The following is a 15,357-nucleotide window of genomic DNA, read 5'->3' as shown; positions in this document are numbered from 1 at the left end:
TTTCTGCCCAGGCTGGCTTTGAACTTTGACCCTCAGATCCCAGCCTCCTGAGTAGCTAGGATTACAGGTATGAGCCACTGGTGCCTGGCTTATCTTGTTGGTTTTTAAATTAGCATACTAGTGTAACTATCTCAAGGGTTTGCTCATCTAGAAAACATTGCCTAGTGTGCATCTAATGTGGATGTAGGGTGAATTGTAAATGAATAATCACTGAGTAAACAGTAATGCTTAATATTGTCAGCAAGTAAAACATCATGAAATAGAATGAACATCTTCAAGGACCTTAAGAGTAATGCTAGAAAATGTGTGTGTGTGTGTGTGTGTGTGTGTGTGTGTGTGTGTGTGTGTTGTGTGTACATGAATGCAGGTAATAGGCTGGAAGAAAAGACTAGATATTAGAATAGTTGGGCCAGGAAAAATGAATACAGTAAGGATTATGGACTTCTTATGGCACCTACCACACTGTCTATATAATAATTGACAGGGGCTGGGAAGGTGGCTCAGTGGTAGAACGCTTGCCTTGCATGCATAAGGCCCTGGGTTCCTCAGCACCACATAAGCAAAAAGAAAAAAGCCAGAAGTGGCACTGTGGCTCAACTGGTAGAGTGCTAGCCTTGAGCTGAAGAGCTGAGGGACAGCGCCCAGGCCCAGAGTCCAGGCCCCACGACTGGACCAAAAAAAAAAAAAATTGACAAAAGTGCTTGTCTTTCTCCTCCAATAAAGCAAGAACTCCACAAGGCAATAATATACCAAGTATATTACCTGGTTGGATCCTTATAACTTTGTAGAAAGGCAATGTCATTAGCAGAGGAAACAGGCTTAAAGGAGTTCAGTAACTCACCCATTGTCCTGCAGCTGGAAAGCCATAAGCTAGAGTGAAGTTAGGCAGTCCAAGTGCTTCACCACAGAACTACTCTGCCTCCTAATCATGAAAAAAATGAATGATCCAGTAGTGTGGAGTGGAGGCATACTGTTTCCACTTGTGAAATTAATTCAAAATCTAATATTGGCTCGGTGGCAGTAGGGAGACAAGACAGGGTGGAGGGTTCATAGCCTTCTAATTTAAACAGAGGAGAGGAGGGATGGAGAGGGGGGAGGAGAGGTCACTGTGGCAAAGCTTTATGCCTGAAGGTGAAGCAATTAAGTTGCATTTATAAAACGTCTACAAAAAGACATATACATAATGCTATTCTTAGGTTTGGGCTGGGAAAAGAAAGTAGAGAACAAAATTACTGAACTCTGTGTGTGTGTGTGTGTGTGTGTGTGTGTGTGTGTGTGTGTGTGTGTGTGTGTGTGTGTGTGTGTGTGTGTGTGTGTGTGTGTGTGTGTGTGTGTGTGTGTGTGTGTGTGTGTGTGTGTGTGTGTGTGTGTGCTGTTTCTAGGGCTTGAACTCAGGGGCTGGGTGCTGCCTTTTAGCTTTTTCACTCAAGGCTGGCATTCTTCCACTTGAGCCACAGTACAGTATCCAGCTTTTTCTTTTTCTTTTTTTTTTTTTTTTTTTGGTGGTTGGAAAGAAGAACCTCATGGACTTTCCTTCCTGGGCTGGCTTTGAACCTCAATCCTCAGATCTCAACCCCAGAGTCGCCAGGATTACAGGTATGAGCCACCAGCTACCAGCCTGAACTTAACAAAAATTTTTACGATGTTTCTCAACAGATAAATTTGCTTACTGGAAGATCAGATATCATTTTGGAGAATAAATTAGCCCCCATACTCTGGTGGGATGGAGGCTATAGCGCTGGTGGGCCAGCCTACTCCAAATAGCTGGATACAGCATCAGGTTGATAACCTCCAAGTGGAATTTTAGAAGCCATCTGCTGGTCTCTCCTCAGGCAGCTACTTATTGGAGGAAGTAATCTGTGAGGCCCTTTGTTTTACTTTAACCATAGCTTGTCTTTGCCCAGCTAACCTCTTTTTTGCCAGCTATTCCTCTCTCCTTTCCATTTCTTTCCTGAGGTTTTTTTTTTTTTTTTTTTTTTTTTTGTCAGTCCTGGGGCATGAACTCAGGATGTGAGTGCTATCCCTGGGCTTCTTTTGCTTAAAGTTAGCACTCTACCACTTCAGCCACAGTGCCACTTCTGGCTTTTTCTGTTTATGTGGTACTGAGGAATCGAATCCAGGGCTTCATGCAGGCTAGACAAGCACTCTACCACTAAGCCACCTCTCCAGCCCTTTTTTTTTTTTTTTTTTTTGTGGTTGCGGGGCTTGAACTCAGGGCTTGGGCACTGTACCTGAGCTGTTTTCCTCAAAGCTAGTGCCTTAACACTTTGAACCACAGGCCCACTTCCAGTTTTCTAGTGGTTAATTGGAGGTAAGAGTCTCACAGACTTTCCTGCACATGCTGGCTTTGAACTGTGATTCTCTTATCTCTGCCTCCTGAGTAGCTAGGATTACAGGTGTGAGCCACCAGCACCCGGCTTCATCCTCAATCTTACTATCCTTCCCCAACACTCTTCCTCCTCACCTGGATGTTCCTCTTGATGATGTCCCTGGTAAGCTGTACTTTGCCTGTGCTGGGGTCCACTCCTGCCAATGGCACCATGACTTCCCCGATGACATCATCCCGAGAGAAGCGATCAAAGCTGAGGACGAGGAAATGTAGCACCAGGTCCTGCAGCTGGCTGTATGGGATGCCATAGAAGGTGAAGGTCTCATCAAACACGGGGTCCAGGGTCTTCCGTAGCACTCTGGTCTTTACCCGATGCCGCTTGTCAGGAAGGATGGTCATTTTAATGTAGGGGTCAGAGCCCTGGGTCTGGTCATCCATCACGGGCAGCCCATGGGCTTCCTGGATTGTCACCACCAGAGCCTTCTTCGGGAAGTTATAGTCCACTGAGAAAGTGAGGGATCCTAGCATGACATCTTCTTCTGGAGATGAAGGAGAGGTGGTTTTGCTCTCACCAGGGGTCAGGCTCGTAATGGGGCTCCTCAGTTCTTCCCCATAATCCATTTTGATGGGTAATTGGTCTATACAAGATCTAGAGCTTGGTCCTCTGGGGCTCTTGTCTCGGCTCAGCAGACCAGCCTCTGCTGCATCCACCAACAGGTTCCCTCGTCCATTCTCCCTTCCAGGACCATCTTTGTCTCTCCTCACTTTGATGATTTTCTTCTTGTTGCTGAGGGTCTCAGGGTATATGCTGATGCCTTTGAGCATGTGAATAAACTTGTACGGTGGGGTCTTGTGCTTCTTCTCTGCCTGCTGGTGGCAGCACGTCCAGACAAAGACAGTCACCGAAACACATACCACCAACACAGAGGCCCCGATGAGACCAGCCACCACAGGTGACACATCTGAAGGTAGAGACCAGAGATGTGTCAAGACAGGTGGACTTCAACTACTGTCCATAGCTCCTCTCTACTCATTGTCTCTGCAGGAGCCCAGCTAACTTGTAACCAGGCCTCCACAGGAGAAGCCACTCATCTTGGCTTTGGAGCTTCTCTCTCCTCTTAGAGATGGCTTCCTTTCCCATCTCACCCAACCCATGCCCAATGCCCTTCCTTTTTTATTTTGCCAGTCCTGGAGCTTGAACTCAGGGCCTGGGCACTATCCCTAAGCTTCTTTTTGCTCAAGGCTAGCACTCTATCACTTGAGCCACAGTGCCACCTCTGGCGTTCTCTGTTTATGTGGTGTTGAGGAATTGAATCCAGGGCTACCACTAAGCTGCATTCCCAGCCCCATTCCTTTTTTTTTGTGCTGGTCCTGGGGCTTGAATACAGGGCCTGGGCACTGTGTCCAATCTTTATGGCTCAAGGCTAGCACTGTACCACTTCAGCCACAGCTTTACTTCTGGTTTTTTTTTTTTTGCTGGTTCTGGGGCTTGAATTCAGGGCCTAGGTACTGTCCTTGAGCTTCTCTGTGCTCAAGGCAAGCACTCTACCATTTGAGCCACAGCACCACTAAGGAATTGAACCCAGGGCTTCATGCAAGCACTCTTCCACTAAACCACATTCCTAGCCCTTACAGTTGGCTTTTTATCTCCAATTAAGAGATTAAGAGCCTCAGGGACTTTCCTGCCTGGGCTAGTTTTGAACTGTGATCCTCAGATCTCAGCCTCCTGAGAAGCTAGGATTACAGGCATGAGCCACTATTGCCTGGATATCATGCCCTTTCCTTCCTGGGCGATATGTTTAATTTCTTCACAAAACCTTGTTTCAATTTTTTTCCCCTTTGTGCTATACTGGTACCAGGACTTTAACTCAGGGCCTGAATACTGTTCCTTAGCTTTTTTGCTCAAGGCTAGGTACTGTATCACTTGACTACAGCTGGCTTCTGACTTTGTGGTAGTTAATTGGAGATAAGAGTCTCTCAGACCTTCCTGCCTGGGCTGACTTTGAATCTTGATCCTCATATCTTAACCTCTTAAGTAATTAGCATTATAGGCATAAGCCTATAATGTAATATTTGGATGACAAAGCCATCTTTGATGTACTCACCTGACCCAGTTCTTTTCTTGACCTTTTCCAAGCACTTACAGACTTGGTTTACTCATACTGATTTTTGATTCCTATAAAGCTACACCATAAGTTTGTTAAAAGTCACTTTTTTTTTTAGTGGGAATCTGCTCACCTGAACTATTAAACAGGGAATTTGCTGTATCTTTGGTTTCAGAAGGACATTATATAGTATACAGCAAAGGATTTTCACATTGCACTGGCTTGTGCTGATTGACTGACTGGGTAGGAGGAAGGATGTGGAGTTGAGTTTAGATGGTCTCTGTTGGGTGACCAAGGGTTAAAAAATGTGGATAGGCTGGGAAGGTGGCTCGGTGGTAGAGTGCTTGCCTTGCATGCATGAGGCCCTGGGTTCGATATTTTTTTTTGGGGGGGGGGGTCTGGTCATGGGGCCTGAACTCTGGGCCTGGGCGCTGTCCCTCAGCTCTTCAGCTCAAGGATAGCGCTCTACCACTTGAGCCACAGCGCCAATTCTGGCCTTTTCTTTTTGCTCATGTGGTGCTGAGGAATCCAACACAGGGCCTCAGGCATGCAAGGCAAGCACTCTACCACTGAGCCACCTTCCCAGCCCCCTGGGTTTGATTCTTCAGCACCACATAAGCAGAAAAAGCCGGAGGTGGTGCTGTGGCTCAAGTGGTAGAGCGCTAGCCTTCAGCTGAAGAGCTGAGGGACAGCACCCAGGTCCAGAGTTTAGGCCCCATGACTGGGGGAAAAAAAAGTGGATGGGTGGTTCAAAGAAGAGCTCTGGGGGCTGGGAATGTGGCTTAGTGGTAGAGTGCTTGACTAGCATGCATGAGTCCTGGGTTTGATTCCTCAGTACCACATAAACAGAAAAAGCCAGAAGTGGTACTTTGGCTCAAGTGGTTGATTGGTAGCCTTGAGCAAAAGAAGCTCAGGGATAGTGCCCAGGCCCTGAGTCCAAGACCCAGCTCTTCAGCTCAAGGCTAGTGTTCTACCACTTGAGCCACAGTGCCACTTCTGGTTTTCTGGTAGTTAATTGGAGAGAAGAGTCTCACAGACTTTCCTACTCAGGCTGGCTTTGAACTGTGAGCCTCAGGTCTCAGCCTCTTGAGTAGCTAGGATTACAGGTGTGAGCCACTGGCGCCTGGCCTACAATATTTTTTTTTGGGGGGGGTCCGGTCGTGAGGCCTGAACTCTGGGCCTGGGCGCTGTCCCTCAGCTCTTCAGCTCAAGGCTAGCGCTCTACCACTTGAGCCACAGCACCACTTTTGGCTTTTTTGTTTTTGCTTATGTAGTGCTGAGGAGTTGAACCCAGGGCCTCATGCATGCAAGGCAAGCGCTCTACCACTGAGCCACCTTCCTAGCCCCTACAATAATTTTTTTAATAAAATATTTGTTTTTAATAAAATTTCAATTCCTAGGTATTTCAAATACAAATATTTTAAAGAAGAAATTGACTTTGGAAAGTATCACATTTTTGCTCAAATGTCCTTAGTAAGGCCTTATTTGCTAACTGTATGCATACATTTATGTATATATGTATGTATTTAACAGAGTAAAGAGTCCAACTCACAAGCTGGGCATCAGTGGCTGTAATCCTAGCTACTCAGAAGGCTGAGATCTGAGGATCAAGGTTCAAAGCCAGCCCAGACAAGAAAGTCCTTGAGACTCTTATCTCCAATAAACCACCAGAAAACCAGAAGTGGCACTGAGGCTCAAGTGGTAGAGCTCTAACCTTGAGCTGAAGAGACTCAGGGACATCACTCAGGCCCAGAGTTCAAGCCCCATGACCACCACCACTAACACAAAAAAGAGTCTAACTTGGGGTTTCAAGCATACTAGGCAAGCACTCTACCACTGACCAGATTGCCCTATTTAAAACTGTATTCAACCTCTGTATCTTCAATAGCCTCTTCCCAGCCCTGATTAATTTTTCTTTATATGCCTTATCTTTCTCATGTATTTATATGCATGCATATAAGAAAAGAATATAACATATTAGAATAAATACTGCCTATAATTTTGATCATATTTATTTATTTATTTATTTATTTTTTGTCAGTCATGGGGGCCTGAACTCTGGGCCTGGGCGCTGTCCCTCAGCTCTTTTCAGCTCAAGGCTAGCGCTCTACCACTTGAGCCTCAGCCCCACTTCTAGCTTTTTCTGCTTATGTGGTGCTGAGGAATCGAACCCAGGGCCTCATGCATGCAAGGCAAGCACTCTACCACTGAGCCACTTTCCAAGCCCCTATTTATCTGTTTTTGAGACAGGGTCTTGCTATTTGGCAAAGGTTGGCCTCAAATTCTCTATCCTCCTATCTCATCTTCTGGAATGCTGGTATTATAGCTATGGACCACCAGCTTCAAATTTTTACTATTAATTATTTAATTTCCCTATAATCTAAATTTCATGTGGACAGAACTTTTTTTTTGGTTGGTCCTGGGACTTGAACTCAGGGCCTGGGGACTGTCCCTGAGCTTCTTTTGCTCAAGGCTAGCACTCTACCACTTGAGCCACAATGCCACTTCCTGCTTTTTCTGTTTACGTGGTACTGAAGCATTGAATCCAGGGCTTCATGCACGCTAGGGAACCACTCTACCACTAAGCAACATTCCCAGCCCTGCAAAGAACTTTTTATCTGTTTTATTTGTTGATGTATCCTTGGTATTTAAAATATATAGCAGGTATTTAATATATTATTTCTCAGACAAATAACTAAAGAGAAACAACTCCCCCCCCCCCATATTTATATCAAAAACTAGGGCCTTGTTTATATAATTAGATTTGGGTTCTCCTGGATTCCAAGTTTATTGAAATCAAACTAGTTTCATGCCTTAAAAGTCTAGGAAAGAGCTGGGTGCTGGTGGCTCAAGCCTGTAATCCTAGCTACTCAAGAGGCTGAGATCTGAGGACCGTGGTTCAAAGCCAGCCCTGGCAGGAACATCGATGAGACTCTTATCTCCAATAAACCACCAGAAAACTGAAAGTGGCGCTGTGGCTCAAGTGCTAGAGAGCTAGCCTTGAGCTGAAGAGCTGAGGGGTAGCGCCTAGGCCTAGAGTTCAAGCCCCATGATCGACCAAAAAAAAAAAAGGCTTATCATTTTCATCTCATTTTATCTTTTTGTGGGGAAGTCTCTGAAGTCAGGAAGAACTAAGGCAGTAAGTAACATATTCTAGAACACCATTCTTTTTTTTTTGAACAGCCTTCTAATAGGTATTGGTATGGTATACTGGCTCACTTATTGTGGGCTTCTGCTCAAATCATACCTTATTAGAGAAGCACTTCCTGTCTACCCCAAGTGAAATAATAGCCCCATCACCCTTCTCCATTTTTCTTCATAGAGCTTATTATTCTAACCTATATTTGTTTGTCTTTCCTTATTAGTTGAGTTTAATCAGAATAGTGATATTGACTATTTTGTTCAATGCTATATTTCCAGATCCTTATAATCTTTATAATTGCTTATAATGTGCTCAATTAATAATTGAGTTAGTGAACTCAAAACAGTCTTGACTGATTGGAAACCCAGGATGGGGACAATATGATCATAAATATCAGAGATATCTGGGTACAAGTGGCTCATGCCTATAATCCTGACTACTCAGCCTCTTGACTGAGATTTGTGGATCAAGGTTCTAAATTTTTTCAGGCAGATGAATCTGTTAGACTCTTATCTCCAACGAGCCAACGAAAAGCCAGAAATAGAAGTGTAGCTCAAGGAGTAGAGTGGTAGCCTTGAGTAAAAAAGCCAGGCAGGAAGCCAGGAGCTGGTGGCTCCCACCTGTTATCCTAGCTACTCAGGAAGCTGAGATGTGAGGATCACAGTTCAAAGCCAGCCCAGGGAGAAAAGTCCGTGAGACACTTGTCTCCAGTTAGTCACAGAAAAGCCAGAAATAGTGTAGCTTAAGTGGTAGAGTGCTATCCTTGAGCAAAAAGGAGCCTAGGACAGGCAAAAAAAAAAAAAAAAGCCTAGCAGGAGTACAAGGCCCTGAATTCAAGCTCCAGCACAAAAATAAAAGAACACACACACACACACACACACACACACACACACACACACACACACACACACACACACACACACACACACACACACACACACACACACACACACACACACACACACACACACACACACACACACACACACACACACACACACACACACACACACCCTATCAGGAATAAATGTAAATTTACCTTTAGCCTATCTTTAGGCAATCTCATTTGATAAATTTTGGGGAAAATGATTTAGTAATTTATTTTATTTTATTTATTTATTTATTTATTTTGGGTCCGGTTGTGGGCCTGAACTCTGGGCCTGGGCGCTGTCCCTCAGCTCTTCAGCTCAAGGCTAGCACTCTACCACTTGAGCCACAGTGCCACTTCCAGCTTTTTTCTTTTTGCTTATGTGGTGCTGAGGAATCGAACCCAGGGCCTCATGCATACAAGGCAAGCATTCTTACCACTTAGCCATCTTCCCAGCCCTTTATTTTATTTTTTTGTCAATTGTGGGGCTTAAACTCTGGGCCTGGGCTCTGTCCCTGAGCTCTTCAGCTCAAGGCCAGCTTTCTACTACTTGGGCCACAGCACCACTTCTAGTTTTCTGGTTACTTGAAGATAAGAGGCTCAGGCTTAGGAAGGTGGCTCAGTGGTAGAGCGCTTGCCTTGCATGCATGAGGCCCTGGGTTTGATTCCTCAGCACCACATAAGCAAAAAGAAAAAAGTGGCGCTGTGGCTCAAGTGGTAGAGCGCTAGCCTTGAGCTGAAGAGCTGAGGGACAGAGCCTAGGCCCAGAGTTCAGGCCCCACGACCGGACCCCCCCCCCAAAAAAAAAAGATAAGAGTCTCATGGATTTTCCTGCTTGGGCTGGCTTTGAACCTTGATCCTCAGATTTCAGCCTCCTGAGTAGCAAGGATTACAGGCATGAGCCACCAGTGCTTGGCTTGATTCAGTAATTTAGATGACCACAATTTAGACTAAAATTAGGTAATACCAGCTTCTACTACAAACATGATTACCTAATCTGAAAGTCATAATACATATAGAACATTCTGCATAGGACTGACAATAAAATAGCTAATTTTTTTTTTTTTTTTTTGGTCGGTCGTGGGTCTGAACTCTGGGCCTAGGCGCTGTCCCTCAGCTCTTCAGCTCAAGGTGAGTGCTCTACCACTTGAGCTACAGTGACACTTCCCTCTTTTTCTGCTTATGTGGTGCTGAGGAATCGAACCCAGGGCCTCATGCATGCAAAGCAAGCACTCTACCACTGAGCCATCTTCCCAGCCCAATAGCTAACTTTTGTGTGTATTGTCTCTGTGAGGCAGTATGATAAAGCTATTTGGTCTGAATCAAATAACTTATTGAATAGGATGATTAATTCCTTCCTTTAGTCATTGGGGACCATGAGAACTCAGAAGTCTACTTAGGCTATATAGTAGTAGATGGCAGTGACAGGATTTAAATTCTGGTCAGCCTGACACTATAGTCCATACTCTGCATTATGGATAATCAGGTTAGTTAAAAACAAAGCCCTGTTCCAGTAGCTCATGCCTATAAGCCTAGCTAGTTAGATCATCAATGAAAAACAAGAAGCAGATCTCATAGCTTGTGCTGTGATGGTAGGCCATAACATCTCAAAGAATAAAATAGTCATACTTCACATGATTTAAAGAAATTTCAGCTGGTCCAGGTGCTGGTGGCTCATACCTGTAATCTCTACTATTCAGGAGGCTGAGATCTGAGGATCATGGTTTGAAGCCAGCCTGGGCAGAAAAGTCTGTGAGACTCTTTTTTTGTTTGCTAGTCCTGGGGCTTAAACTCAGGGTCTGAGCACTGTCCCTGAGCATCTTCTGCTCAAGGCGAGTGCTCTACCACTTGATCTACAACGCCACTTCCAACTTTTTCTGTTTGTGTAGTACTGAGGAATGCTAGGCAAACACTCTACTACTAAGCCACATTCTTAGCCTCTGTGAGACTCTTATCCCCAATAAACTATTCAGAAAAAGCTGGAAGTAGTGCTATGGCTCAAGTGGTAGAGCTCTAGCCCTGAGCACAAAGAGACTCAGGGACAGTGCCCAGCACTCAGTTCAAGCCACAGGAATGGAGGGAAAAATCTGGAAACCATATCAAAAAAAAAAGTGAAGAAATGAGAGCTGGGAATTTATCTAGGAATAAGAATCATCTTCAGTTATAATTATTTTACACATTTTGATGGAAGGGGCTTTGGAACATATGACCAACATCAATGTATTTGGGCTATAGGAAGATCTATTTTGACTTAATAAAGAGTCAAATTATTGTTAGAACTGAATTACAATGGCCCAGATTGCTTCATGAGGCAGTAATTCTTCATTAGAAACATTTTCATTAGAAACATATGGCTCTGTGGCAGAGTGCTTGCCTACCATGCATGATGCCCTGGGTTTGATTCCTCAATACCACATAAACAGAAATAGTAGGAAGTGGTGCTGTATGTGGCTCAAGAGTTAGAGTGCTAGCCTTGAGTAGAAGCAGCTCAGGGACAGTGCCCAGGCCCTGAGGACTGGCAGAAAAAAGAACAAAGAAAGAGAAAAAGAAAAAGAAAAAATTTCAGCAGATTGTAAAAAAATTTCAATGCAGCTGGGAAGGTGGTTCAGTAGTAGAATGCTTGCCTTGCATGCATGAGGCCCTGGGGTTCGATTCCTCAGCACCACATAAGTAGAAGAAAGCTGGAAATGGCACTTGGCTCAAGTGGGAGAGTGCTAGCCTTGAGCTGAAGAGATGAGGGACATCACCCAGGCCCAGAGTTCAGGCCCTACGACCGCCTTCCCCCCCACCAAAAAAAAATTCAATGCTTATAATTCTGGCACTTAAGAAGCTCAAGCAGAAAGACTATAAGTTTGAGGCTAATTTAAGCTACATAGCAAGCATGAGGCCGCCAGTACTGAAAATCAAATTGAGAAGTTGCGTCATACATGGTGCTGGTCTTGGAGCTTGAACTGCCTCTGAGCTTTTGTGCTCATGGCTAGTGCTTTACCATTTGAGTTGTAGCTCCACTTCCAGCTTTTTGGTGGTTAGTTGGAGATATGAGTGTCAAGGACTTTCCTGCCTGGGTTGGTTTCAAATGTGATCCTCAGATCTCAGCCTCCTAAATAGGTAGGATTACAGAGCCACCAATAATGCCACAACAGACATATTCTAAAAGGGGATCATTCAGTGAGACTTCGACTATATGGTTCTGAAATTCTTTCTACATAAACATTCTGTGGCTCTATGAAAGTTGAAAATTGACCTGAAAAGAAGGTGTTTCACTTGAAAATAATGTGGGTAATAGTAAAACCATTATTAACAAAAGAAATCAAGGTGATCCTGTTCATGTCCATATTGAATAATATAGTTCAGTTTAAAAGTGTGAACCCAAAAATGCTTATAGAGAGAGGTTTACAAAATGGTAGCAGTTGGTCTGGGAATGTGGCTTAGTGGTAGAGTGCTTGCCTAGCATGCATGAAGTCCTGAGTTTGATTCCTCAGTACCACATACACAGACAAAGTCAGAAGTGGTGCTATAGCTCAAGTGGTAGAGCAGTAGCTTTGAGCAAAAAGAAGCTCAGAGACAGTGCTCAGGCCCCGAGTTCAAGCCCCAGGACTCGCAAAAACAAAAACAAAAACAAAAAAAACGTGGCAGCTTTGATGGTAAACCCCTTGAGATCAGGGCAGAAATCCCATCCTGCTCATCTTTGTATCCTTCCAATTGTCTGACATTGCATAGGAGCTCTGTAAATACTTGTTTGAAGAACTGATTGGATTTAGTCATCAATCAGAATGGCTACGGTCTGAATAAATGGCTGTTTATACCCAATCAGAGATATTTCTACAGACTTCTTGCTACTGCTTAGTGAAATGAATACTAATTGTCTCTATGAGAAAAGTGTGTAGTACTAAGACAGGTATGTTGGGAGAAGTTGAGAAGTTGAGAAGCCAAGACTGGGAGATGGGTGTGGAATTCTTTGGCTCTACTCTGCTTACAATACATCAACTATTATTCTGAGAAAATGGCAGTAGGGTGGAAAAGAGGGAAGATGAAGTATTCTCATTATTCACAATGATAACGAAGAAAAAGAAGAAACACAGATACACCCATTTATGGATTATTATTATTATTATTATTAGCTGTGGGGCTTGAACTCTGGGTCTGGACCTTGTTCCTCAGCTGTTCAGTTCAAGGCTAGCGCTCTACCACTTGAGCCACAGCGCCACTTCTGGTTTCCTGGTGGTTAATTGAAGAGTGTCATGGACTTTGCTGCCCAGGCTGGCTTTGAACCTCAATCCTCAGATCTCAGCCTCCTGAGTAGCTAAAATTACAGGTGTGGTCCACTGGCACCTGGCTCAATTTGTGGATTAGTTAGCTGTTCTATCCTATCTTGTTTCCTACTCTTCCTTACGTTCTTATTCATTTGAGTGCTTATTATACCCCCAAATACCCCAAATAATAAACTAGAAAATCAGAGATGCCAAAATTCATAAGTCCCTCTGTCTTGCTTTAAGCAAAAAGTTGGCAAGGAAAGGAATTTGGGTTAAAGGGCTGAAGGATTTTAAAGAAGCTGTAAATTGTGTGACCTGTACTGTTTGTTTGTCCTTCAAGGTCATGGATAACAGAATGTCACTTTGGTGTATCAAGCAAGTCTTTCAAATGAAGTATTCCTTGAGAAGTGAAAAAGCTAGGAGTGGTAGTTTTCTCTAGGGAGAAGGGTCTAGAGAACTGCCAGATACACCTGTGCCTTTAACCTTTGCTCAGATAGATTAGTTGTGGTGTTACTATTTCATGGTGCTAGAGATTGAAGCCAGGGCCTTGTCCATACAATGCCAACACCCTGCCATTGAGCCACCCACTCTACCTCCAATTCGCGTAGCTCAGATTTGACCTAGCTCAGACTTTATTATTAACACTTTCTTTCCTAAATGTAGACTTTTACTGTCAAGTTAGCCAATAATACATTGGGATGAAAACAAGCTTTGGTATCAGCTAAACCAAAGTTTGGTTTAAATCCTAGCTCCATCATTACTAGTTCATTTGCCTTTATCCAAGTATTTTATCTTCATGAGTCTTGGTTTCCTCATTCCTCATCCTTTTTCTTTTTTCTTCTCTTCTTTTCTTTTTTCTTTTTTGCCAGTCCTGGAGCTTGAACTCGGGGCCTGGCCACTGTTTCTGAGCTTCTTTTGCTCAAGGTTAGCACTCTACAGCCTCATCCACAGAGCCACTTCGGGCTTTTTCTGTTTATGTGGTACTGAGGAATGGAGCCTGGGGCTTCATGCATGCTAGGCAAGCACTCTACCACTAAGCCACATTCTCAATCATTTCCTGATTTTTTTTTTCATTTCCTCATCTTGTGACTATATTTTTGTTAAGATTAAATAAAATACAGTACATAAAAGGGATTATATATATATATATATATTCTTTTATCCTTTCTACTAGTATTCTCTCTAAAGGAAACCACTATATTATGTTCTATATCATCTATTTTTCCAAGGACCCTGGAATTGTAATTAGAAAAAGGTATCTGTGGAGAAGAGGACATAAGAAGAAAATGAAAGAGCAGGAAGAAAAAATAGGTTGTATATATGATTAAAAAAGGAACTTAAACTTGGAAAACTTAGGACTCAAAAGATAAGGATGGGGGCTGGGAAGTTGGTTCAGTGGCAGAGCGCTTGCCTTGCAATGCATGAGGCCCTGGGTTCTATTCCTCAGCACTACATAAGCAAAAAGAAAAAAGCCGGAAGTGGCGCTATGGCTCAAGTGGTAGAGCTCTAGCCTTGAGCTGAAGAGCTGAGGGACAGCGCCCAGGCCCAGGCTTCAGGGCCCACGACCGGACCCCCCCACCAAAAAAAAAAAAAAAAAGATAAGGATGCAGATGGGGCTGGGAAGGTGGCTCAGCAGTAGAATGCTTGCTTCACATGCATGAGACCCCGGATTCGATTCCTCAGCACCACATAAACAGAAAAGGCCAGAAGTGGCACTGTGGTTCAACTGGTAGAGCACTAGCCTTGAGCTGAAGAGCTCAGGGATAGCATCCAGGCATAGAGTTCAAGCCCCATGACTGAAAAAAAAAAAAAAAAAGATGCAGAAAGTAAAGTAGAAGAAAGAAATATGATTGACCTTTGGGGAATAAATAGGAATAAGTATTTAATGGGTGTGAAGACTTATTGTCTGAATACTTTCCTTCTGTGAGATCTTCCTTATAATGAGAGTCTAGAGCTCACTGGGTTGTGCAGATTGACGTATGTGTTTTACTAGCCATTGGGAAAAGCCATTTTCTAGCTGGCTTGTGTTCCTAGTCTATGGAATCTGATGCACAAAACATTCTGGATTGTCTGAAGGACAGAATTTCTTTTCTTTTTTTTTTTTTTTGGGTCCGGTCATGGGGCCTGAACTCTGGGCCTGGGTGCTGTCCCTCAGCTCTTCAGCTCAAGGCTAGCGCTCTACCACTTGAGCCACAGTGCCACTTTTGGCTTTTTTCTTTTTGCTTATGTGGTACTGAGGAATAGAACTCAGGGCCTCAGGCATGCAAGGCAAGCGCTCTACCACTGAGCCACCTTACCAGCCCGAAGGACAGAATTTCTTAAAGCACATGACGGTTTTAGGCTGGCAGCAGCAACTCTCACATAGTATAAAAGAGGAAGAAGGAGGGTAGATTGATTTTATTTATTTATGTAACTAGTGAGCAAGCATAAGAAGTTTTCTTTCCAGTAAATTCTGGAAGAATTCCTAAGAAAAGGGGGGAAAAGGACTTGCTTCTCAAGCTTGTTTCCCCCACTTTCCCACCTATTTCTCACTCCACTTTCTGCACCAAGGGAGTGTTACAGCGATCTTGGAGCCCACAGGGCTGGCTGGGTTGGGGACCAGCAGCTCTGAGATGACGTAATGCTTTCTTTGGTACACAAAGCGGCCTCCCCTAGGCTGG

At 43.9% G+C, this 15,357-nt stretch overlaps 1 protein-coding gene across 1 annotated transcript in view; it reads right to left on the bottom strand.

Moving 5' to 3' along the window:
* Nucleotides 1-15,357, bottom strand: part of LOC138818148 (synaptotagmin-11) — a 30,374-nt gene that overhangs the window by 13,912 nt on the left and 1,105 nt on the right. Inside the window, exon 2 of the mRNA XM_070009075.1 lies at nucleotides 2,465-3,291. Within this exon, the coding sequence (XP_069865176.1) occupies nucleotides 2,465-3,291 (827 nt within the window). The remainder of the gene's footprint in view (nucleotides 1-2,464; nucleotides 3,292-15,357) is intronic.

Source organism: Dipodomys merriami, unplaced genomic scaffold (genome assembly GCF_024711535.1).
Source record: "Dipodomys merriami isolate MVZ:Mamm:240054 unplaced genomic scaffold, mDipMer1.0.p SCAF_718, whole genome shotgun sequence".
NCBI lineage: Eukaryota > Metazoa > Chordata > Mammalia > Rodentia > Heteromyidae > Dipodomys > Dipodomys merriami.
Note: the sequence above shows the minus strand (reverse complement) of the source record. Positions and strands in the feature narration are given on the sequence as shown.